General features: G+C 35.2%; 1 protein-coding gene across 6 annotated transcripts in view; it reads left to right on the top strand.

The window, feature by feature from the left end:
* Positions 1-27345, top strand: part of SLC7A11 (solute carrier family 7 member 11) — a 146438-nt gene that overhangs the window by 48881 nt on the left and 70212 nt on the right. For 5 of the 6 annotated variants that reach the window (XM_055111834.2, XM_055111836.2, XM_055111837.2 and 2 more), the window contains 2 exons: positions 19195-19463; positions 25092-25218. In XM_055111834.2, coding sequence (XP_054967809.1) covers positions 19195-19463; positions 25092-25218 — 396 coding nt within the window. Of the gene's footprint in view, positions 1-18657; positions 19464-25091; positions 25219-27345 lie in introns of those variants that run through there. The other variant, XM_003820665.6, reaches the window with a different exon arrangement.

Raw genomic sequence — 27345 nt, 5'->3', positions numbered from 1 at the left:
AACATCATGCAGGAAATTAATTGTGAATTAGTGCTCATATGAGTCTCTGAATCTTCAGTGGGATAACGTATATTTACCTACATATGGAGGGCAAGTGTAGGTTTCTTAGTGAAGAGCTCATCAGACATGGGAGAAAAGTGGGTAAGAATGAGGAAAGGGCTTAATAAAGTTTTTAGAAATACAGCATTGGTTTTCAGAGAAAAGCTGTATGGGGCAACTGGGGCAAAATAGTAAGCAATTGGTGGAAACTGGTAGTGTTCTTGTCCTTTCTCAAGGATACCAACCCTGCCTTTCAGACCATTTCCCTGTTATTTAGACTCCTATTGGTCTTCTTGTTGGCTCTTATTACAATTGAAATCAATTTATTAGTTGTGTCTTCTCTACTTCATTGTAAATTTTATGATGGCAGGGACTGTAAATTGCTTATACAGTGATAGGCACTTACACACGCTTATTAGTATTATTATTAACCTCTATATATCCCCACCTAGTATAATGCCTGGAACATGGTAAATAGTCATTAAATGTTTACCTAAAGCAGGAATAAAATGACAGATGCAGAGGGGAGACACTTAAACTGAGGAGGTCAATGAACTGACCCAGCTTGTCCAAAGTGAACATTCTCACCTAAGGGCTAATTGTCAATCAGGTATATATGACTTTGTATATCATTTATATACCTCCTAAGGATGTTCAAGTATAAGGATAATTTGCTTAGTACAATTAATTCAAATATTTATTAACATAAACAGATTTTAAAACCAATCTAATTTTAGCAAAATTATTTTACACTTTTTAAAACTTTAAAATGTGTTTAGAGTTCTTTGTGACAACTCATGGTGAGTTAGTCATTTTAATAGACATCTTTTTAGTGAATTCTGGCCCTGAATTTCATATTGAGATTTTCATGTAACTCATAATTGAATTTAACTAGATTGGAACTAATTGCTTATTACTTGCTTTATTTAAGAGATTAAAATATATGGATTTTGTTTATGTTATGGACTAAGATTCTTGCCCACCCCCCCAACTTCAGTAATGTTTTTCTCTTATTTGTAACTATTTCCTGTGGCAAATTCCTTTAATAATCACTTTCCCCACTGCAAAGTGTGAAGTACAAGGTCTCTAACAAATTATTCAAGTGAATGTTGACGTAAATTACACTGTAGATAGGCTGTCATTAATGATGATGGGTGTGTCCTTTTCAGAGATTATGATTTCCTGCTTCTTAAAAGAACAAGGAGTGGAAATCCAAGTGGAGACTTGCTTGTGGTTACTTTGTGATGACTCAGTATCATGATTGAAATCAAGGACCACATTTTTTTGATAGGTTGAATTTCTGAAATGGAAACAGCACCATAATTATGGTATTTCAGATGTTCATATGACCTAAATTTATACATGTATTCATAATTTTCTTACATTGCTTCTATATATTTTCTCTGGAGTTTACACATTTCTATAAAAGAAACATACTACAAAAAATTAAAGATTTTAATGAACTTATTTAAGGTGTTTTGAAATTGCTTATGTATGAATGATTTTAGTTTGTCTAGGTTTAATATAACCTCAACAATCTGTTACAAAACAGCACTTTCAGCATTCTCTGATAATTGATAAAAATTTATATGACAGAAGGCTAAGTACTCCTCCCAAAATCTCTTTCCTTTTTCGTGTTGGAATTTAGGCTTAGTTGAGTGAAATAATTACAGGCAAGACTGGACACATCAAACCATTCCAAGGATTCCAATGATTCTGTTGTGCTGTGGAACGGATGGTGTTCTCTGGCATTTAAGGTAGTTTGAGATGGCAGACTATTTTGTTGCATAATTCAATAGAATTTAATTCATTTTTATTGATGAAATAATTAAAACCTACAGAAAAAAAGAAAGTAACAAACACACGATGCACGATTTAGTTTTAACAGATGCTATTTTGCCATGTTCCTTGAGTTCACAGCTTATTTTTACTTTAAAGAAATAATACATTGAGGATCCTAGCAAAGCTTTATCCCTGGAACCCTCCCTTCTCTTGCCTGATAGGCAAACTACTCGCTATTCAGGAATTGGTAATAACCTAATGTTCTTTTACTAAGTATTGAATGAATTCATAAACAATATGCAAAATTGTATTATGTACTTCTAAACTTTACTTAAATAGTATCATACCCTGTGTATCCCACTGCAATTTGCTTTTCTCACTTAACTTGATGGTTTTAAGTTGTTAATACACTTTACCAGTAGGAATACACCACAGTTTGTTCATTTCTCTATGATGTTTCTGCATTTTTGCTGTGATAAACAATACTGCAATGAAGGATCCTTGTACTTGTCTCCATTGAGCACTTGTAAAGAAATTTATTTAACGTAGATATATGGAAGTGTAATTCCTAACTCATAGGGCAAGTGCGACTTTAACTTTTCTAGATATTTCTAAATTGCTGCCTAAAGTCATTGTATAAATTTACATTTGAAGGTCAATATTTAGGTTTCCTTTCCCCATATCCTCACCAACATGTGGATGTTAATCATCCTAAATATTTGCCAACTGGAGAGAGGTGAAACCTTAACTTTTATTTCCCTGTGTAAAGTAGCTGGTTAAGATTTGTTACTATGAGACCGGAAGATATGATTACTTCTTTTTCTTTTCTGTAAGACCTCTGGCATGAGGAATGACGTTCATTATATTCCTAGGTTTATGACACAACATTATTAATCCAGGCACGGCCATACTTTTGCTTATCTGTTTGTTTATAAATAATGCCGTGGATACCCATGACCTCTTAAACCCCTCTCCCTTTGCATCCCTTAGCCCTAAAGTTTAGTTTGCCTTTTAGGAATTTGTGTGTGTGTGTGTGTGTGTGGTTTGCATTTGCTTGTTGCTAAACTTTATAAAGAGAGTATCATATTGAATTGCTTTGGGGGTTTTATTATGTTAAGATTTTCTCACGTTTTTTCAGGCAGTTGTAGTTTTGTCTTTTTCATGCTGCATTGTGTGAATAAAACACAATTCATTTAGCATTCTCCAGTTAAAGGCAATTAGGGTTGTTTGTAATTTTTTGCTTTTTGATTGTTCTTGTCAACATCTCTTGGTGAACATGGATAAAGTTTTCTCTTAGTTAAATTGCTATGAGTAGAATTGGTGGGTTTGGGGTATACAAATTTCTACTATACTGATCTTTGAAAGGTTTTCTAAGATCGCCTGTAAACCCACCCAGATCTTGTATTAATTCTGTGTGAGATTTTAGCAATACTTCAATTTCTTTACTAATGATAGTGCCATTCAGGTGTTCTATATTCTCACAAGTTAGTTTTCTTAGGTTAACTTTTAAGAAAAATATGTTCATTTCACCTAGGTTTTCAATCTAATTTGAACAAAGTTATTGATAATATTTGCTTGTTCTCTTTATAATTTCAGTTGTATCATTAGTACTGTCTCCTTTGTCATTCATAATATTATATTTGCATTTTCTGTCTCTATCTTTTTATTCATCAATATTACCGGAAGTTTGCTTTTATTTTCCTACTCTTAAAATAGCTAGAATTTGTTGAATTTTTCTACTTTATCTTCATCTATTTTGTTATCTTAATTATCTCCTTTACTTAACTTTCTTTGGCCCTATTGCTTGCTTTTAATTTTTTATGTTGGACAGTTACTCTTTAATTTTTGGTCTTTCTTCTTTTCTAATTTGAGCAGTTAAGGCTGTAAATCCCCCTCTCAATGTGGCCTAAGGTATTCCTCACACATTTAGATATACTATTATTATTATTATTCACCTCTAAGAATTGTAACATTTCTTACCATTTATTTTTCTTTTAGACCAATGAGTTTTAATGCCGATTTTAATTTTCCTGTTTCTAACTTCTAACTTAATTGTGTTGCAGTCAAAGTACGTGAATTGTATAATAGGTCTTATCTGAAATATTTTGAGATTTCTTAAATGTCATAGGATGTAGGCAACTGTGGTAACTCTTCCATATGTGTTTGAGAGGAATGTGTTTTTTCTACCAGTGTTTTCTTTGATGAGACTACATTAGCCTGGGAAAGTGGAAGGAAACAGATGAGGAGCTATGTTAATATCTAGGTATAATGCCGTATAACTTGTAATTGAATTTGTGGGTTGTACAATTTTGAGATTGATAAGGTAAACCTGACTCAGATGAGATACTGATATATGCCAGATTTGCTTACATGTAGATTGCTTTCAGATCTAGAAAGAGAATGTCATGGTAACAGAAAGCTTGGGCCACCTCACTCAGCTTTCTTGTATGTTATGGTCTGCAAGTGGTGAAAGGAAAACACCATCTGTGCTGAAGAATGTAGCTAAGATCTCTGTGGTATACCTTGACTGCATTTGCTTTCTTCTCTCTGTGCTTTAGGTAAGTAAACACTACTTGATTTTCACAAGCAGCGCCAGTCAATGTTTATTATTGACAAATGTCAACAAAGTGGTTGTGTACCTGACACACAATTTTTTCAATGCTGCTTCACCAGCCGGAATTCTCCACAGCCAGTGGCGCCTCTGCCCAGGCTTTGCTGGGGCCACTGGGCCCTGGCATCTGGATGAGAGGGAGACAGTGGCACCCCAAAACTCGGAGATGCCAGCAACTGTGGAGTTCCAAGGGGTGCTACAGCTTTTGCTCAGAGAGTCCTGAGGTCTGAGCCCCAAGGAAGTGTTACAGCTCTCTTTCATTCCTGCTGCCTGAGCTTGGTGAAGTGGGGTGTGTCACACATCTCATTTGGTCCCACTGCCTGCAGCTCAATGAATGTGGCTGTGTGGTGCCCAGCAGTTTTTTCACTTCTGTAGCTTGACGAGCAGGAGTGTATGTACACAGCACTTTTGCACCTGCTGTTCTACGGTTTCCGGGTTCTTGTCTCATGACCGAGAGGAATGAGGTATGGTGGACATCAGAGGGTGAGCAAGGCAGAGAAGAATTTTATTGAGTGACAGAAAAGCTCTCAACAACAAGAGGGGACCCAAAGTGGGTAGCCCTCTGTGAGGATGAGTCCAGGATTTTTATGGGCTCAGAATGGGGAAGTGCATGCTGGTTGGTCCACGGGCAGGCCTGGAAAAGCAGCATTCAATTGGCTAAAAGGCATGGGGGAAGTTTTCACTCCAGTTGTGGGCTCCACCCAGAACTGGCAGCTCAGGTTCTCAGGCTTCAGGCTGTCTTTGGTTTGAAGGTTAGGTTTCATCGGGGAACCTTCCCTGTCTGCCCAGGGATGCATCTGTCTCCTGTTGCTATCATACCTAAGGTCACTTTTTCATGTGTTCTGCCAATTAAGTTTTCTCTTCTTTGAATAATCTGATTAAATCCTTTGTCCTTTCTATCTTGAATTGTTTGCTTTTCTTATACATTTCCACACACACACACACACACACACACACACACACATATTCTGGACTTTACAACTTTCTCTTAGATGCAAAACAAATATGGTCTCTTGGATATGGACTATTTCTATATTTATAGTAATTTTAATGTACAGAACATTTTTAATTTAATGTCATACACTTACAAACACTTTCCTTTATAGTTTCACTTTCTTTTTTCATTTTCACAATTCTTTAAATATTCTATTCAGAGAATACTATGTGCCAGGTACTAGATCTAGGGGTACAGCAGCAAACACAATAGATGAAGTGCCTATTCCCTTCTCAGCACCGATAATAATTGATATAAAGAAAAGTAAGACAGGGTAATGATATAGCAAATAGTAAGCATTAAGTGTGGAGGTTCGTATTTTATATCTGATGGCCAAAAACAAGCCCTTCTGAGTAGAGCAGAGAACTTGTTAGGCAAGGGAGGGAGCAACCCATGTAGATATTTGTCTTGTTTAAAATTTTTTCACTGTTCTGATGACATAACATTTACTCCTAAACATTCTTGTAAAATACTTTAAAAATTAGCTTTTCATATTCAGGTCTTTAATCTGTTTAAAATATTTTTGTGTATACTTTGAGGTAAGAATCAAATCTGAACTTTTTCTATGCAGAAAGCCAACTATTTTAACACCATGGATTACATAGGCCACTCTGTCTCCACTGTTTTGTAATGCTGCCTGTTGTACACCTTTGACTTCATATATAATTGAGCCTTTTGAAGTGAGCTTTCTATTCTGTTCTGTTGGTCTACTTATTTGTTTCTGTACCAGGATCACTAGTTTAATTACCATGTTTTTGCAATAAGTCTTGATTTCCAGTTGACTCTTTCCTCCTCTTACTAGTTTTTATTTTTAATTTGTGCTGATTATTCTTGGCCTTTCATCCTAAAATATATATATTTGAGTATGAACTTATCTAGTTTTATACAAATTTTTAAAAATATTTTATTTTCACATATCAATTCATTTAATGAGGATTGCCATCATCAAGCTGTTGAGTTTTGTCATCCAGGAGAGGGCATATATCCCTATGAATTTAAGTCTGCTTATAAATCCTTCAGTGAAGATTTTAATATTTTATAAACTTTTTATTTATTTCTAGGTCATCTACATTTTTCAACTTTTAATACTTTTTAAAGGATATTTTGTATTTTTTTGCTTTTGGAAATGTAAGTTTTTTTGGTGTAATGATCTGATATTCAGCAACCTTACAGGGCATCCTCATTATTTTAAATATATTTGTTGGTACAGTCTCTTCTCTTCAACTTTCTATTTAGACAATAATAATATCTGTGAATAACAAAAACGCTTTATATACTTTTTTTACAATACTTAGCCATTTTATTTATTTTCTTTCTTGTCTGTTTTTATTGGTTAAAATTCCTTTTTGTTTTGTTTCGTTTTTTGTTTTCTTTTGAGACAGAGTCTTGTTGGAGTGCAGTGGTGGGATCTCGGCTCACTGCAACCTCCACCTCCCATGTTCAAGCAATTCTTCTGCCTCAGCCTCCCGAGTAGCTGAGATTACAGGAGTCTGCCACCATGCCCTGCTAAGTTTTGTATTTTTAGTAGAGACGGGGTTTTGCCATGTTGGCCAGGCTGGTCTTTAACTCCTGACCTCAGATGATTAGCCCACCTCAGCCTCTCAAAGAGCAGAGATTACAGGCATGAGCCACCATGCCTGGCCAATTTCTAAGAAAATGTTTAATAGCATATGTTAATATATATTTTTATATATGCATATATAATAAAATATATATGCATATATAATAATATACTATAAATAAAATATATTAAATTTATCATTTTACCATCTTTTGGTTATACAATTACACAATAAAAGGATTCTAAAAAATTGTAAATTCCATATTATGTACATTCCAGTATATGAATTGTGAATTCTATACTGTAAATTGCATATAAATAATACACAAAGGACTATGCTTATTTTCTATTGTTCAATTATCTTTCTATTCTAAGATATCATATTAGATTATTATGAATTTTTAAATGCATTATTAAATATGATTTGCCAATATTTTAAATATTTTTATTAACACTTTAGCACGCATTTATTTACATTTTAGGTAAGGCTGTACTTTCTTTTTCCATGTTTTTACTGTCTTTTTCTATTATTTGTTATCAAAATTACAATAGCTTAATAAAAAAGAATTGGGAGTTTTTCAACTTTTACTACTTTGGCAATAGTTTGCAAAAGTTAGGAATTATGTGTCCTTTAAATGTTTGTGGACATCTCCTTTAAAATACCTGTCTTCTTTCTGTTGATTATTTTGTTAAATGTAGCTTTTTAACGTTGATTAATTTCTAACTATTTAAAAATATATTCCAATTTTCTATTTATTTTTGAGTCATTTTGGTAGTATTGGTTTTTCTAGAAAATTGCCCATTTAATCTGGCTTTTAAAATAAATTGTTCTGAATTTGGGCCCTTTATTAAGGTTTTTAAACCTGTACTTTGTTACTAGTTATTACCTGTATTTTTTTCTTAAGATTTTCTTATGACTGTCTCTTTATCTTGAGCCATCTTGCCAAAAACATGCTTAAATTTATTAGCTTTTCAGAAAAACAGTTGTCATATTTGTTATTTCTCATCATTATGTTTAAATCTATTTCTGTTATCACATTATCTACCTTTTGTCTACATTCTTGGCTCTTGCCTCATTGTTTGTTACATTTTTGTGGTTATTAAAATCGGTATTCATTCACAAAGGTTAGATATCAGCATTAAAGAGAAGTATAAACTAAAAAGATTTCTCCTACTTTTACCCCTGTCTGCTCAATTTCTATGCAGAGATTTTACATAATTATCTTTATGCACACACACACACAATTATTGCCCTTCTTTTGTTACTTAATATCAGATATGTTATATTTTAGAAATTTACCTATACCACTACATTACAAGATTAAAACAAATTTTTAAAGCTGGTTAGTATTACATTTTATATTTGATAATTATTTAACTATTCCCTTTCGATGGATATTGATGTTTTTTCCAAACTTTTGCTATCATAAACTCTGATGCAACAGTAATAGTTTACTGCATCTGACTTATCTTTACATATATTTTTGCTGAGTCATTTGGCAACAAATTACATACACTATGACACCTCACCCATATATATTTCACATGCATCTCTGAAAGATAATGACATTCTCCTGTGCAGTCACAATTTTATTGTCACATCTAAGAAAATTAATAATTCCATATATAAATTAAAATACAATTCTTATTCATATTTTTTCAATTTTCCAAAATATATTGTACATATGTAAAAATCTGGGGTTCAATCAAGTTTGACAAACTGCATTAGGTTGTTGTATCCCTTTAGTTATTTTGAATCTAGAACACTCTCTCTCCCTTTTTATTTTTTATTACACTGAGTTTTTGAAAATTCCAGGCCAGGCCGGGCACAGAGGCTCACACCTGTAATCCCAGCACTTTGGGAGGCCAAGGCAGGCGGATCACCTGAGGTCAGGAGTTCGAGACCAGCCTGAACAACATGGCAAAACTCCATCTCTACTAAAAATACAAAAATGAGTCGGGCATTGTGCCGGGCTCCTGTGATCCCAGCTACTCGGGAGATGGAGGTTGAAGTGAGCAGAGATCATGCCAGCCTGGGTGACAGCCAGCCAGTTTGAGACTCTGTCTCAAACAGAATTAAGGAAAAAAGAAAGAAAGAAAAAGAGAGAGAGGAAATTCCAGGCCAATTGTGGCATAGATTTTATCATATTCTGGATTTTTTGGATTCTTTTGTTTTCTCATCACTGGATTCAGGGTAAGCATTTTTGGCAAGAATTTTACATAAAGTATATGGCGTTATCAATATTGGTTATGTTAACTGGCAGTATTGGTGATGTTTGCTTTGGTCATTTAATTAAGGGTGACAATCAGATCTCCCTTTTACAAAGGTACGCTTTCCTTTGAAATGTATAAGTGATCTTTGGATGAATAATTCAAAAGTATGTGAAATTTTCTATTTTAATAAGATTTCACTCAGAGGTTTCCACACTCATTATGATGCTTGTCTGAATCAATTATTGAATAGAATTGCAAAATCATTGATTTTCTAATTCTTTCATTCCTTTTACATTTATTAGCTGTGATTCTTTAAAGAACCTCCTTTTTCTTTTTTCCCTTCTCTCTTCTGATAAAACTATACTCATCATTTAAAAAAGTGTATAATAATTCATTGCAATCATTATCTTTCTTAGTGCTCAAATTATTCCAAGTTGGGCCAGAATATGCTGCTTCAAGAAAGCTTCTCCTTTTGATCAACTCTTATTTGTCAATGAGAACATTCTTGATTTTTGAAATTGCATTTCAATATGATTAAGATTGAGCATCTTTGCATATGTATAAAAGCCATATGTATTTTTTTCTGTGAAGAATTTATTAATATCCTTTGCCCATTTTCAGTTAGGTTGCTCATCTTTTTGTTATCAATTTGTATGAACTTTGTTAAATTTAAAAGGACTAGGACTTTGGCTGTGGTTTTAAATATATCACATTTTTGTGACATTATGATTTTATGTTTTGACTTTATGATTTTTTCTTTTTGTCAGAAAGATTTCAACAATTTATCTTGTTAAAATGATCTTTTTTTTCGTGGCTTCTAGAGTTTGTGTCAGTTAGATAAACCTTTTGCACTCTAGACTCTAAAGGAATTCTACCGTGTTTTATTATAGGACTTTCTACCATGTTTTAGTATAGGACTTTTGTGACTTTATTTTTACATTTATACCTTTGATCTATTATGATTTTATTTCTGTTGTATGGTATGAACAATTAATTCAACTTTATGTTTTTCTAACAGTTTAGGTTTCCCCACTTCATTTATTAAAAAATAATTTTAGCTTTTGTTTTAGATTCAAGGGGCACATGTGCATGTTTGCTACATGGGTAAATTATGGGTATATTGTGATGCTGGTGTTTGGGGTATTAATGATCCTGTCACCCAGGTAGTAACTGTCACCAATAGTAGCCAATGGGTAGTTTTTCAGTCCCCACCTCCTCTGTCCCTCTCCTCTAAAGTAGTCCCCCGTAACTGTTGTTCCCATCTTTATGTCTATGTGTACTCAGTGTTTAGCTTCCACTTATAAGTGAGAACATGTGGTATTTACTTTTCTGTTTCTGCATTAATTTGCTTAAAATAATGGCCTCCAGCTGCATCCATGTTTCTACAAAGGACATGATTTTGTTCTTTTTTATACAGCTGCGTAGTAGTCCATGGTGTATAACCAAGCCTCACATCATTTTTAAATAGTTCATATTTTTCCCTCTGGTTTGAGATGATACTTTTATCGTTTGATAAAATTCAAAATTTATTTGGGCCAATTTCTGGTCTTTAGATTCTGTTTTTAATGTACCTGCACCACCGGGTTTTAATTACTGAAAAATCGTAGTATATTTTGATGACCTTGTATTTTCTCAATCTTTGTTTTTTAGTCACGAAAAGTTAATATTTTCATATAATTGTAGAATTACTTTTCCTAGTTAAAAATGTTCTTGGCATGTTTATTTGTATTATGTTCCATTTATAAATTAACTTAAAAAATTGACAACTTATGTTATTAGTATTCCTATCTAAAAGCATGACATATCTTTCTATCCGGTCAAGCTGTTTTTAAAAATATATACAATTTACAGGCCAGGCGCGGTGGTTCACGTCTGTAATCCTAGCACTTTGGGAGGCTGAGGCGGGCGGATCATGAGGTCGGGAGATCGAGACCATCCTGGCTAACATGGTGAAATCCCGTCTCTACTAAAAATGCAAAAAATTAGCCGGGCGTGGTGGCGTGCGCCTGTAGTCCCAGCTACTCAGGAGGCTGAGGCAGGAGAATGGTGTGAACCTGGGAGGCGGAGCTTGCAGTGAGCTGAGATCGTGCCACTGCACTCCAGCCTGGGCGACAGAGCAAGACTCTGTCGCAAAAAAAAAAAAAAAAAAAAAAAAGCATGACATATCTTTCTATCTGGTCAAGCTGTTTTTAAAAAATATACAATTTACAAATGTCTTGTTAATTTTATTCTTAGCTTTTAAATTCTTTGTTGCTATTGTAAATGGTATGACGTCTTTCATTATTTCATGTAACTTGTTTGTATATACAAAGTGTACTGATTTGGAAATTTATTTATTTGTAACCATTACCTTAAAATAGTTTAATTCATTGTAGGAGAGATTGTTGTTGTTGTTGTTGTTGTTGTTGTTGTTGAATGTTTTATTTTTTCCAGGTAATTAATCATAAAATAATGACTTTTTGTGCTCTTTTTTTCCTTCTTCATGCCTTTTCTTATCTAATTCTAGCAGTTAATGCATAGAAAATGATAAATGATAGAGGTGACAATATATTTCTTTGTCTTATCTCTAAGATTAAGAAGAGTACTGTAATATTCCCAAATACTAGAGGTTGCACAAAGCAGTTCATCCCTATTCAACTGTACCCTATCCCAGTTCATCCCAGGTGAAAGTCTTAGTAACTGCAATACAGCAGCCTGACAGCAGCTATCCATACTCTGCTGGTCACTTGAGTTGGGCTCGTTACTGCCATTTGGCAGGTGAGTCAGTAAACTACAGATTTTTTTGAGTCTGCACTCTAGACTACGTTCAATATCAACTGTCTTAATTCAAGTTCTCTTAAAAAAATACCACAAAATAAGGAAATGCTTCTATGAATACTGTGGAGGGAGTGCAGGAAGCAGAACACGGACGGGAAAGGCAAAGAAAGCTAACATTTCAGGTAAACGCCTAGCCTGATCCTGCAGATTGGGAAAATAACTCCGGAGGGCAAAATATACTTTAAAGATTGTCTCAACTAAAGGCAAGTATGTTGGACTGTCATATTCTCAAATCAAGGAGTGATCGGTTAACATCTGTTAACATTCCATAAGGGATGTAAACTCCCAGGCATCCCTACTCTCTGCCCCCATGGGAAAAGTGGCTCCATTAATCTAAGCGCCGTCCTCTGAGGAGAGTCGCAGGTATGCCTTTTTAAGCGAAAACAGAAGCTAAGGAACAAATACCCAGAAATAAGAAAAGTGATATGAGAAAATCTCTATAGAACATCAACTATCACCTACAATTGATAATATTTTTTCCTATTGATTTAATATTGAGAGAAGTGTGTTGAATTTTCAACATTTGCTTATCAAATTTTCTTTGCTATTTTATTGTATGTGCTTCACATATTTTGTGCTGTGTTCTTAGATGCATAAAGATATTTTATCTGTACAATGACTCTCTTCATAATAGTTTTTGCTTCACAGTTTTTTCGTTTTAACTCCTATCTTGTAGGAATAGCAAGCACTGAATATGCGAAGAGAGTTACTAGTAAGAGAGAACATCAAAGTGGAAATAGTCAATTCCTGTATCTTCTCTTAAGCCAGAGTCAGCGAACTTTTTCTGTAAAGAGGCAAATTATAAACATTTCTTATTTGGCAGGCCATTCAGTCTCTTTTGCAGTTACTCAACTCTACTGTTGTAATATGAAAGCAGCCATAGAAAATATATAAATGAGTGGGCATGGCTATGTTCTAATAAAACTTTATTTATAAAACTTCCTGTCATTAGCCCATTGCACTGACCTTGTAATGCTTTATTTGCAGTTAAGATATTGCTAAACAAAGAGTTGGCGAACTACACAGGAGCTAAGAAAAATGTTTATATTTTTAAAGGGCTGTAACACACACACACACACACACACACACACACACACACAGATACACAGAACATGGACAGAGACAATGGGTAGCCTTAAAGTCTAAAATATTTACTACTTGGCCTTTTACAGGAAGTAGGCCAATGTCTGCACTAAACTCACAAAAATGACTCTGGCAGTTTTTCCTCCTGTTTTCACTTTCTGAAATAATTTCTCTAAGGAGGAGATTATTTATTTCATAAAAATGTGGTAGGCCTTACCTGTAACACCAGTAGAACCTAGTTTTGTTTGGTTTTATTTTTTTGAGCCAGGGATATCCTTGATTAGCACCATAAATAGTTGCCATTCCATTCAGTTTTTCTGTTTTTTCTAATGACGTAATAGAATCGATTCATTTTCCAGAAATGTGTCCATTTTATTCTGAGTTTCACATTATTTTCCATATAGTAGATCACTGTACTCCTTTATTATTTAAAAATTCTCTTTAGCTCTCTAAGATATTTTCTTTTTTTAAACTCACATTTAATATATTTCTGAATTTTTTATTGCTTACATTTGCCAAACCTGTATCTAAATTATTATTCTTTCTAAATAATTAGATTTTCCAATTGGGAATGCTTTCTATTCCCCTTTTGTTCTTAATTTTTTTATTTCTGTAATTATCTTTTTTTCTTCTTTGACTATATTCTTTTTACTTAAATTTTTCTGTTGAATATTGAGCTCATTTCCTTTTTTATTTTCTGATGAATGTATCTTGAAGCTTTAAGTTTTCCTTTAAGTTTTCTTTAATCTACTCTAACAAATTTGAACATATGGTTTTCATTGTTATTCAGTTTTAAGTATTTTGTGAATTTTTTCTCAGGGCCTATTTTCTAATTTAAAGATAAGTTGGTAGTATTTTTTTTTTTTTTTTTTTTTTTTTTTAGACAGAGTCCCCCTGTGTCACAATCTCAGCTCACTATAACCTCTGCCTCCCAGGCTCAAGCGATTCTCCTGCCTCAGCCTCATGCTGGGATTATAGGCATGAGCTACTGCACCCAGCTGGTAGTATGATTTTTAATTTCCAGACATATAAGATTTATTTTATTAGTTTTATAACTATTAATTTCTAATTTTGTTGCATGTTTATAGTAAGAGTGTATAGTTTACACAGTGTTGATTCTTTGGAACTTACTGGGGTTTCATTTTTGCCTTCGATACGGATAGTTTTGTTAATGTTTCATATATGCTTGAAAATAATCTTTATTTTTTATTTGGTGGATGGGAAATTCTCTATAAAGTAACTGTATTGAGTTGATTAATAATGCTTTCCAAATTTTCTACAGTTTTGCTTATTTGTCTGCTTGAGCAATCTGTTTCTGAAAGAATATCACAAATTTTCAACTATTGTGCTTTTTTTTTATAATTGAGTTATGACATAAATACAGAAAGGTATAACAATATAGATGTAGGCCAGGCGCAGTGGCTCATGCCTATAATCCCAGCACTTTGGGAGGCCGTGGCAGGTGGATCAGTTGATGTCAGGAGTTCAAAACCAGCCTGACCAACATAACAAAATCTCATCTCTACTAAAAATACAAAAATTAGCTGGGCATGGTGGCACATGCCTGTAATCCCAGCTACCCGGGAGTCTGAGGCAGGAGAATCACTTGAACCCAGCAGGCAGAGGTTGCAGTGAACCGAGATTATACCACTGCACTCCAGCCTGGGCAACAGAGTGAGTGAGACTCCGTTTCAAAACAAAAATAATAAAATAAATGTAAATCTCAGTGAATTGTCAGAAAGTTAAAATATTCAGGTAATTACTACCCAGGTTATAAAATAGTACAATACCGGGACTCTAGAACTGTTTTTGTTCCCCCTCGCAATCACTAGAAATGCTTATCTCCAAAGATAACCAGAGAGTTCTCAGACTATAGAATCATTTCACTTGTTTTTAAACTTTATATAAATTGAACCATGCAGTATATGCTTTTTTCTTCTGTCTTCTAACATTATGTGAGAGTCACCCATATTTTTTTTTATATCACTATTGTTCGTCCTTTTTTTTATTGCATTGCAGTATTTCACTGAATAAATACAATGATACATATATCCGTTGTACTGTTAATGGACATTTGGGTTATTTTCAAATGAATAAAGGTACTAGGAATGTTCTCATCCATGCTTTTTGGCATATAGATGCCCTGCATTTTTACTGGGCATATTCCCAGGAGTGGGTTTTTTTTGTTCAAAGGGTATGTGTCTGTTTAACTTTAAAAGATACCACCAAACAGCTTTCCATAATGGATGCACCAATTTGTGTCCCCCCACCAGCAGTGTAAGAATTCTGGTTGCTCCATGCTGTCAGTACTCCTGGTATTGCCAGTCTGTCTCATGTGAGCCATTCTCAGTGGGAATTGGTGGCTTATTGTGGTTTCGGTTTTAATTGCCCCAATAACTAATACTGTTGAGCAGTTTTTTACAAATGAATTGACTATTTTATTGAGCATCTGTTCAAATTTCTTGGCCATTTTTTATTGGGTTGTCTGTCATTTTCCTATTTATACAAACTTATTATTTATTCTGGATATGAGACCTTTGCAAATTGCAAATATTTTGTCCCATTTTAAGATTCACTTTTATAATCAAATAATATATTTCAATAAACTCAAAATCTTAATTTTAATGTATTACACTGTATTTTTCTCTTTTTTGTATTAGGGCTTTGTGTGTCCCTTTTAAGAAATCCCTGCTTACACAAAGTTTAGAAATATATTCTGCATTTTCCTCTAGATCAGCACTGTCCAGTAGAATTATAATGGAAGCCACAACTTTGAACCACGGATATGATTTTAATTTTTAGTAGCCATAATAAAAAATAAAATAGGTAAAACTAGTATGAATAATACAAATTGTTAATAACTTTTTTGTTATTTTTCTTTAAGACTTCAAGTTCTAGTCAGATTTCAAGGGCTGATAACCACAAGTAACTAATTATTATCATATCGGGTGACCCATTTCTAGAAGCGTTCATGATGCACCATTCAAATTTAGCTCCATGATCCACGTGCAATTGACTTTTGTGTGTGTTATTAGGTAGCATACCTAGCAAGGAAACTAGGTAGCTTACAGAAGCAAATGAAGGTCTTCAGGATCCCGAGCCAATCTGGGTCCCTTAGGAACTAACATAGGGCATGATAGTACTAGGACTTTCTGAATATCTCTAATTTCTGCATATTCTCTCTTATTCTGTGAGGATATTTGCAACACGCCAGGGAACATGGCCACCAGTTGTTCTCAGATCACATCTTTACAATCTCCAACAACAGATGAGAAAAGCTGATTCTAATTCTGTTTAGAAATATCCCAGCTCAGGTAATATTCCAATACTTTGCAGCCAGAGCACTGGATTATTTTTGGCCAGGCCTAGATGATATGCCTGTATTTATAACCATGGGACAGAAATCGTTACTAGAAAACGGTAGCTACCAGTATACATTATTTCTATTTCTATTACGAGATGCTGTGAGGAAGCTAGGACTATTTCTTGTGCACAATAAGCAGTAAATAAGTATTTGCGAATAGCACTAGGATAGTCTCATAATTTGACAGCTATACTTAAAATAAGGCCTAATACAGGATGAAAAATATGTATTCATTTGCTTTGAACACATTTTTATGATACACAAGTATTTGAGGACCGTCCAAACTCTTAGTTTACAAGCTTAGAACTGGCAATTTTAAGAGTTCAAGGCAATTCAACATTTTCTTTATAAACTGCATTTTCTACAGATTTTGGGGTGCTTAGAAGAGGTACACTGGTGCCCTTAGCAGCAATGTGCAGCTTTGCAAACATTCTGAGTGGTGGCCTCTATCTTACATGAAAGTACAATCCTTTTGGTTTTTAGTCTAACATCAGCCATTTTTCTTCATAATTAAAAAAAAAATACTGTGAGGAGGAAAATGTTATTTAATATTGAAAGAATAATCGTCCTTTATAATTCATTCAGTTTCCTATCTGAGTGGGGTCTTTGGCTCAACTTATGAGTTCAGTTATTTATAACAAAATTTAAAATTAAAGTGTGACACTGTGTTAATTAGAGAAAGTTGCTGTTCCCTGAGATTCCTAGTGTCCTACTTTTACCTCATATTTCTTCAGAGCTAATATGTTTCTCTTACTGGGAAAGAAAAGCTGCTCCTTAGGTCCATTAATCAGGAAAATTGTGTGAGTGAAAGGAGATGTAGGAGGAGGAAGAGAATTGGAAAGAAAAGAATCTCTATTTCGCTTCCTTCTTTGGGAGTTTTAGCAAGATTGCATGAGGAAAATGATCCATTTTTGTTTTTTGAAAGACATAACAACTGAGAAAAAGTATTTATTTTGGTTTTATAAAAACTTTAACTTGGTGTAGCTGAAACCAATTATATAGAATTTAGATAGATAATTTAAAAAGGAGAAAATGTAGCCTCAATTATTTGGATGGCAAAGCATTGAGGTGGTGTCATTTTCTCAGGTGTCTACATAACAGAAAATGGTTCTGACCTTTTCCATGCTACTTTCCTAATGGCGATTTCTCATTTCTTTCTTTGATCATCCTCATCATACCTGACTCCCTTCTTTCCCTGCCAACCTCTCGCACACAGGCTTTTTGTTTGTGGTTTTTGTTCAAAGGTTCAGAAGCTTATTTAATGGTGCGTATAAAGGTAGCTTCAGGGTAATGACAACATTCAATTCTTCTCACTGAATCCAAAACCACATGTAACTATAGCCAAAAATGATATCTAGGATTTCTTTTCTTTTCATATTTGTTTTTTCTTGACACTTGGTTGAGAAAGTTAGAAGGGTTTAAAAATGTTTTGCCTTTTTGACTATTGCAAAGTAAATATGTTAATTTAGCTTACATTTTTAATGCATTTTAAATTTATAATAATAACAATAGTTTATGTAAGGTGGAAAAAAGTCATACATAATATCATTACTTTCTATAACTACTATTCTGTTTTCCTTTACAGGCTTTTGCTATATACATATTTTTATGTAATTGTAATTGTGTAATTTTGAACTTAGAAATTTTTTTTGGTAATTCAAAGGAACAACATGACAATGAAGGATATCTATCTTTTACATAGTTCAAAAAAATCACCTAGTGCTAATGAGAATCAGAAAATGACTATTTTCTGGAGTCATGGTGAATTTTGTATTAGTCACACTCAGATGGTGATTTAAAATACTGGTTTGTTATGAGTAGTAAGAAATAATTTTATCTTTTAATGTTGAGGAAGGCTTATAGTTGTGTGTATGTGACAGCAGTATAAAGTGTAGAATCTTTTTAATTTTGTAAATATTGGATTTGACTGTATTGCCTTATAAAAAACTCAAAATAAAAAAATAAAAATAAGCATTACACAAATTATGAAATTCAAACTGTGTTGTTATAAACAATGTAGCTTTAGGATACATTCTACTAACAAAACAGTCGCATGTAAAATGTTTTTATACACGCATTAAAGAAAAAGAAACTCCTTAAAATGAAGTAACTATTTCCTGTTTCATTTTGTTTGAACAGCTTTTGTTGCTCACTACGAGTTGCTTTAAATCTCTGGGAAGGTCTGTTCCGAATTTACTACTTCTGGATTGGCTAAAATCTCTTTAAAGTGTGTGCTTTGTTCTCTAAAAAGCTTAGGTCAGTTGAGCAACAAGCTCCTCCTGTTTTTTTCTTTCTTTTAAAAAAAGAGCTGAGTAATGCTGGAGGCTTCTCATGTGGCTGATGCAAACCTGGAGAATTTGCATCATCATTTAGCTGTAGTAAGTTGGTGTGACAGGCAGGCGCTTAAATACAAGCCCATGAGGAAGCTGAGCTGGTTTGTAATGATAGGGCGGCAGCAGCAGCAGCAGCAGCAGCAGCAGTGGTGGAACGAGGAGGTGGAGAATTGAGAGCACGATGCATACACAGGTGTTTCTGAGTAGTAATTAGATCGCTGTGAAGGAAAAAGCACACCTTTGAGTTTTCACCTGTGAACACTATAGCGCTGAGAGAGACAGTCTGAAAGCAAAGAGGAAGACATCGATCAGTAACACCAAGAGACACCAAAGTTGAAAGTTTTGTTTTCTTTCCCTCTGTTTTATTTTTCCCCCGTGTGTCCCTACTATGGTCAGAAAGCCTGTTGTGTCCACCATCTCCAAAGGAGGTTACCTGCAGGGAAATGTTAACGGGAGGCTGCCTTCCCTGGGCAACAAGGAGCCACCTGGGCAGGAGAAAGTGCAGCTGAAGAGGAAAGTCACTTTACTGAGGGGAGTCTCCATTATCATTGGCACCATCATTGGAGCAGGAATCTTCATCTCTCCTAAGGGCGTGCTCCAGAACACGGGCAGCGTGGGCATGTCTCTGACCATCTGGACGGTGTGTGGGGTCCTGTCACTATTTGGTGAGTGCGACTTTTTCTCTCGTGGGGGCGTGGCTGTGGGGCTGGAAAGCTTGCTTTCTGGGAAAGCAAATGGTAGTTTTTGAGGAGTGAATGGATGGCAAAGGCCACACCAAATTTTTAAAATTTTTGTTCAGGTACGTGAACTACCCAGATGCAGCATCCGCTGTTGGTGTGATCTGGAACACCCTCAAATTGCTTCCTACAGGCTGTACTTTCTTTTCCTGACTAAGACAGGCTATCTTCTGACTTTTCTCTGTGGTGATGAGACCAAAGGCTAACTTTCATGACCCAGTAAAAAACATGCACACTTTCTGTGCCGGGCAGTTGTACACTTAGCTTGGGCATTCTGGCAGCTGGCATGCTGAATGAGACACCTGTGAAGTGGAACCTGGCATGGCCTATTTAGACACAGAACGGAGTGTTGAACAGAAGTCTTACTTTTTATTAGCCACACAAATGGGTGGCAGTCTTTATAAAAATATTTTTTAAGTTCATGTGCTTGTCACCTCTTAATATCCTTTCAAAAGTCCTTGACATGGGAGAGACGTATGATGGCGCATAACTCAATCCCTATCATAATGGGGTATATTGCAATGGCCTGAGCATATTTCAAATTACTTTTCAACCTTTCATCTCTTCTCAATACCCATACACTTTTGCAATATAAGTTTTAAAACTTCAGTTGGGCGTTAGTTTTCTGTGCTTGCCCAGATCTGTTTTTTTCATTATATTTTACTTGTTCTCCAGGGACACAGAGAATTTGTCCACCTGTTCACTAAATTAATCTGAAGGGAACTGGCAGAAGTATAATTATGAATTTTTCTTCAAAATTTATGTCTCTTCTATTGATTTGAGAATTAATAGTAAAGAGGTAAATAAATGCCCCCTTATGGAGTAGGCAAATTACTAGAGAGCTACCTGAGTTTGTTGTAAAGATGATAAAAACTGGTGAACTGTCAAACATTAAATTTGATTTATGCTATGAGGATTTATTTACTCTTCTTGGGAAAGATTCTGTACTTTAAAGTTGCTCTTTGTCTTAACTCTGGAACTAACACTAACTAACAAGTACTAACGCTAACTCTAGGACTAATTAACAAGTACTAACTCCTGTTCCCATGTGTACCAATCCATTCATTCTTTCTACTCAGGCCTTGTGATGTTTTAAATCATTGGTTTGACACTCACCTAGAGAACTCAAATTCCATTTTTTTTTTTTTTTTTTTTTTGAGACAGAGACTCACTCTGTTGCCCAGGCTGGAGTGCAGTGGTGTGATCTCGGCTCACTGCAACCTCCGCCTCCCAGGTTCAAGCAATTCTCCTGCCTAAGCCTCCCAAGTAGCTGGGACTACAGGTGTGTGCCACCACGTTGGGCTTATTTTTTGTATTTTTTAGTAGAGATGGGGTTTCACCATGTTAGCCAGGATAGTCTCGATCTCCTGACCTCGTGATCCACCCACCTCAGTCTCCCAAAGTGCTGGGATTACAGATATGAGCCACCGCGCCCGGTCCTCAAATTCCATTTTTAGGAAGAAGTTATTTTAAATAGAACTTGTTAAAACAAGTAGTATAGAAAGATTTATAGAGGAATTATTTGGGGTTTTTAGAGAGAGTTTGTGGTATTATTTATAACTAACTTGTGCTTTATTAAATATTCAGTAACAATTGTGTATCATTATTTCCCAGTATTACTTCCCATCTTTATAAAATAATTTGGAGTAATATCATTATGAAAAACTCTAATAGTACCCTTAGCCACTATTAATATTAAAATAGCTCTGGTATATGCACTTATAGAAAAAGAGAAACCTAATTGTTGATCATCTTAAATGATTTTATGCACCCTCAGCCTTTAAATCTTCCTACAGCACTTTATATATTCAGAATAAATCAATATCTAATCAGAAAAACCACAACCAGTTTACTGGACTTTGCATACTTATGTGCATGCAGCTTCCACTATGTGATTCAATTTTTGCACATAATAAAAGATTATTCAGATGTAATAAAATAGATCAGTATGAGTATTGAACTAGTTAAAGTGTGTTGACTTGCACTATGAAAATATGCTTATGCATAAGTATTACATATCATCTGAAGCAAAAGCTCAAAAAAAAAATAAAATGAGAGAAACAGCTAAGGAGACTAGCTAACATTACACTTGAGTTGGTATTCTTTGATTAGTAATTGCAGGGAGTGTGCTCTTGTATTAATCTACTTATCTTTATTTGCATTGCATTTGTCACTTAAGTTACCAGAAGCTTTTGGACAGGAGTGCCTCTGTAACAGCAAGCAAAGCAAAATCTGAAGAAAAAATAATCCTTCTTTTTAAAAAGACTCTAGGCCGGGCGCGGTGGCTCACGCCTGTAATCCCAGCACTTTGGGAGGCCGAGGCGGGCGGATCACGAGGTCAGGAGATCGAGACCATCCTGGCTAACACGGTGAAACCCCGTCTCTACTAAAAATACAAAAAATTAGCCGGGCGTGGTAGCGGGCGCCTGTAGTCCCAGCTACTCGGGAGGCTGAGGCAGGAGAATGGCGTGAACCCGGGAGGCGGAGCTTGCAGTGAGCCGAGATCGCGCCACTGCACTCCAGCCTGGGCGACAGAGCGAGACTCCGTCTCAAAAAAAAAAAAAAAAAAAAAAAAAAAAAAAAAAAGACTCTAGAACTTTGGGACCAACTGTAAAGAATCTGTACATTTGGTTTAATACATATATATACTTTTTTTTAAAGTGAAGGGTCAATACATGGATTTTTACATCTTGTTTTGAACTTTTTTCATCTGGGCAAAATGGTTATGAAGCTTGAGACCTTTAAATGAAAATCATTCCCCCAGAACTCAGTTTAAACCTAGGGCAACCATCCTGGAGTTTCAGTAAAGCATATAGAGGTCTAGGTATTGATTCTCTGACAATAAATTCTGAGGTACTTAAGACTCTTCCCAATAACATTTTATATTGGATCCTTTTCTGGACAGCCTACCAACATGGCGAATGTTTCCCCATGGAGAGTGAGTTGCAACTAGTTAAAATTAGTTACAGGTAGATGAAATACATCAGTGTTCCCCAAATATTAGTCTGCAGACTCGTTACTTTAGAATTATTTGTACAAATTTTAAAATGATAGAGATTCTTGAATTTCTCTTGTGGACAATCTATACTCTCTTGATTAGAGTCTGTTTTTGGTTTGAGTGTTTTCGAATTAAAAATTATTCCCAGACTGAGCATGGTGGCTCATGCCTATAATCTCAGCACATTGGGAGGCTGAGGCAGACAGACCCCTTGAGCCCAGGAGTTCCAGACCAGCCTGGGCAACATGGCAAAACCCTGTCTCTACAAAAAATACACAAAAATTTAGCTGGGCGTGGTGGTGTGTACCTGTGGTCCCAGCTACTTGGGAGGCTGACGTGGAAGGATCACTTGAGCTCAGGAGGCAGAGGCTGCAGTGAGGCAAGATTGTGCCACTGCACTCCAGCCTAGGTGCCAGAGTGATACCCTATCTCAAAAATTAAAAAAAAAAAAAAATTATTCCTAGGTGACTTTGATGTCATGATAAGTTTAGAAATCAGATATAAAATATGTGACACTAAGATTTCACTGAATATCCAAATTATATTTATATTGGACAGTTCTGTCTAAATTATTACTAATCAGTAGTACTTTTCTACACTTTTATTCTCAGAAGTAGATTGGAACAAAATTGTGTTCTTACATTTGAGCACTTGGCAGTACAGATAGAACTTTTCACATAATGACAGGATTTTTTAAAATTTTCTTGTTAATTACTCAAATTAATAAGTATAGCTATATTTCATGTGGTGCTTGCCATGTGTCAGGCCATGTACTGTCCTAGGTACCCGCTGCCACATTTATACACACAACTCCTTTATGAGGTAGAAACTGAGATCTCCATTTCACAGAGAGTGAAACTGAGGTTTTGGGGAGTTGCATATTTGTCCAATTTTATGTGAATTGTATTGTTAAATGTTAAAAATTTAGCTCATAGTTAATTTGATCTAAAGTACACAAATATAATTATAGCACCTCATTTTAAAAAGTATATTCTGGGCCAGGCGCAGTGGCTCATGCCTGTAATCCCAACACTTTGGGAGGCCAAGGCAAGCAGATCACCTGAGGTCGGGAGTTCGAGACCAGCCCGACCAAAATTGAGAAACCCTGTCTCTACTAAAAATACAAAAAATTAGCCAGGCGTGCTGGCAGGCACCTCTAATCCCAACTACTTGGGAGGCTGAGGCAGGAGAATCACTTGAACCCTGGAGGCAGAGGTTGCAGTGAGCAGAGATCATGCCACTGCACTGCAGCCTGGGGGGACAGAGTGAGACTCCACCTCAAAAAAAAAAAAAAAAAAAAAAATATATATATATATATATATATTCTGGCTAGGCGCAGTGGCTCACACTTGTAATCCCAGCACTTTGGGAGGCCGAGGTGGATGGATCTTCTGAGGTCAGGAGTTCAAGACCAGCTTGGCCAACATGGTGAAACCCTGTCTCTACTAAAAATATGAAAATTAGCCAGGTGTGGTGGCAGCCACCTGTAATCCCAGCTATTCGGGACCCTGAGGCAGGAGAATTGCTTGAACCTAGGAGGCAGAGGTTGCAATGAGCTGACAGTGCCATTGCACTCCAGCCTGGGTGACCAAAAACTCCATCTCAAAAAAAAAAAAAACCACCCAGAGTGTACACTTCAAAAAACATCCAAGATAGCCTTTTATAGAAACAGAGTCAGAATTCATTTTGTTGACAAAATATATCCTACAAATTAAATGAAATCTTGGCCGAGCACAGTGGCTCACACCTGTAATCCCAGAACTTTGGGAGACCAAGGCGGGCAGATCATGAGGTGAGGAGATCGAGACCATCCTGGCTAACACCATGAAACCCCGTCTCTACTAAAAATGCAAAAAAAATTAGCCAGGCGTGGTGGCGGGCGCCTGTAGTCCCAGCTTCTCGGGAGGCTGAGGCAGGAGAATGGTGTGAACCCAGGAGGCAGAGCTTGCAGTGAGCCGAGATCGCGCCACTGCACTCCAGCTTGGGCGACAGAGTGAGACTCCGTCTCAAAAAAAAAAAAAAAAAAAGAAATCTTGCAAGGCAGAGAGTCCATGGTTTTCTAAAGAGTGGATACAGCTTGTTCATTTTGATTTTCCACAGAAACATAATTTATTAAAAGAGTTCTCAAAAAATAACTCAAACAACTTAAAAGCTAGCTCAAACATTTGGACTAATGCCTTGTCTTGGGGTGAGGTTGTGTTCTTCTAAAAATAGGTCAATATTATTGACAGCTCTCTCCTCTTTTTCCCCTATTTCCAGGTTTTCAGCTCAAAATTCTGGAACACATGATATTGTTGCAGACATGTATCTTTGTCATTTCAAGTAAAATTACAGTGTTCAAATAGAATACACTAAATCTCAACTGTGAGGATGTTAGAAAAGGAACTTGGCGGGTCTTAGCAATTAGATGATGGTTATTTGTCTTGAGTAAGGATGCCATTCAGACCAAAGGAGGTAGTTACATCTCAGGCAACATATAAACATTATTGTATCTATTCTAATGCTGGGTGTCTTGAAAATGTATTAAATTGGTACCATTTGTGACAAATATTTCACAGGAGCTTTGTCTTATGCTGAATTGGGAACAACTATAAAGAAATCTGGAGGTCATTACACGTATATTTTGGAAGTCTTTGGTCCATTACCAGCTTTTGTACGAGTCTGGGTGGAACTCCTCATAATACGGTAAGAGCATAGTAGAAAGAATTAAGAAAAAATAAACCAATTCATTCTTATGAATCACCTTGATTATTTTTAACTGGTTAGACATATGCATGTCATGTGACTACATCATAAACATGTCTACCTCAGGATATAAAGCCTGTGATAAAGTACCTTTCTGAATTAAGATATTTTTAATGCAATTTTATCACTGACAAGCAGTTCACCAGCAATGCCAAACTTTTAGAAGTATCTACCTTTCTTTGAACCTCAGCTATTCTCTTTGACACTTCCAGGAGAAAGATGCTTACTTGAAAGAATATGAACATGAAAATTCACCTGGATACCTTTTGACCAACTAGACCAAATTAAATATTGAAGTTTTCTCTTATTGTAGATTATATCATTAAGGCATTTAACTTTACTTAGTCATTGTGACCAAGACACTTCTGTGCCTCACAACTTAGTTGGTCACCAAGTCTTATACTTCATAAAAAACAGAGTTTACATGACAGAGTCAAATGACTCATTTCCTTATATTAAACAGATCAGGAACTACAGTTCCAAAAGTCTTTTTTGATTTTATTGTTGTAACAATGTGTTTACATTCCTGCTTGTCTTGGTTTAAAATCACACTGAATAGTGCTAAGTCACTCTGAATAGCAAATTTCCTTCGACTTTGTGGGAAGCTTATGATGTCATATGAGCATTTCAGAGTATCACAGTTCCTTAAGGCTAACTACTTCGATAAAATGTGATGTGCACATTCTGATTACAGAATTTAATGGATATTACTAGGGAAACTTGCTCTTATCAAACTTACCAAACATATGTGATTGAGAGCTCATGTGAGCTTTTATGGCTAAGTGCCAAATACAGTGCTAGTAAGTATTGACAACACTAATCATGAGTTTTACAGTGTTAGAAGTCTTTTTTTAACCAAAAATAATCTTCAAAGTAGTATATGCTTCATGAGGTCTTTTTCATTTTAAACAACTCTGCATTATTTAAAATTGTTATAATGAAATACTAATAAGTATTTTTTTCCTCTCCTGAAATTCCTGTATCGGGAATGTACTTCTGTTCCTTTTGGCTATCTCAATCTTATCTGCTCTTCAAAGGTCATCTTAAATCCTTTCTTTCCCACAATTAATTTCCTGTTTATTCTAATTTACGTTATTTCTTTCATCTCTAAATTCTTCTGAAAATTCTATCTCTGCTTCACATTTGGCATTGAACATGATACCTTCTATTCTTCCTTAATATTTTAGGTGTCTATATTTTGTTTCCCTTTTAAAACTGCCAACATTTCAAGCATACAAAGATAAGATCTTTTTGTAACCCATATACTACTTAGGTCAGTGCCCTTTTTTTGGCATATATTAAATTATTTTTGAATAAGTAATTGAAAGTTTAAAGTTACAATATATTGTGTACAACATACTCAGCATTCAAATGCATGTACTACTTATTGACTGCTGGCCTGTCGGGCTGGTGGGCTTTGGAGCTTAATACAGTTGGACGTGACTCCGTCTTCAGCCATGTATTAGTTGTGTAACTTTGGCTCATTGCTTAGCATTATGATGAACATGATCATTCCATATAAATATAGCTTATATCTTACAGTAGCACAGATAAAATATTCATATATTAATTTATTTATTCCACAAACTGCTACTGAATGGTAAATGGCAATAAAAAGAGATCTAAAATGAAATCAGCCACAATTTCTGCTCCCAGGTAGCGGATAATCAAATGTTACTTTAATTTAAAAAAAAAACTACTTTTCTCTGTGTGTGTGTGTCTGTTGACAGAGGAAAGTACCTTTGTATTCTAGAAGCTTTTAAAATATGTTCATATATCTCTTTGTCATAACATACTCATATTGCTGAGTTGGCCTTTTAAATAGGCAGAATAACAAATGACATGAGGAGGGACAAAATATCTAAGTATGTAAATATTTCTCTTCTTTTACTAATACCCATAGTTCCTAAGTACTTCCCATTAAAATTATACCTTTAGATTAAGTTAGTATTGCCAGAAATAATCTGTAAAACACAGATTTCAAGGACAGAAATATTATCTATCTGTACACAGCAGGGGTCATTAAACCGAATTTGCGTGTGCACTATATATTCAATATATATTGGG

This window comes from Pan paniscus, chromosome 3, assembly GCF_029289425.2.
Source record: "Pan paniscus chromosome 3, NHGRI_mPanPan1-v2.0_pri, whole genome shotgun sequence".
NCBI lineage: Eukaryota > Metazoa > Chordata > Mammalia > Primates > Hominidae > Pan > Pan paniscus.
Note: the sequence above shows the minus strand (reverse complement) of the source record. Positions and strands in the feature narration are given on the sequence as shown.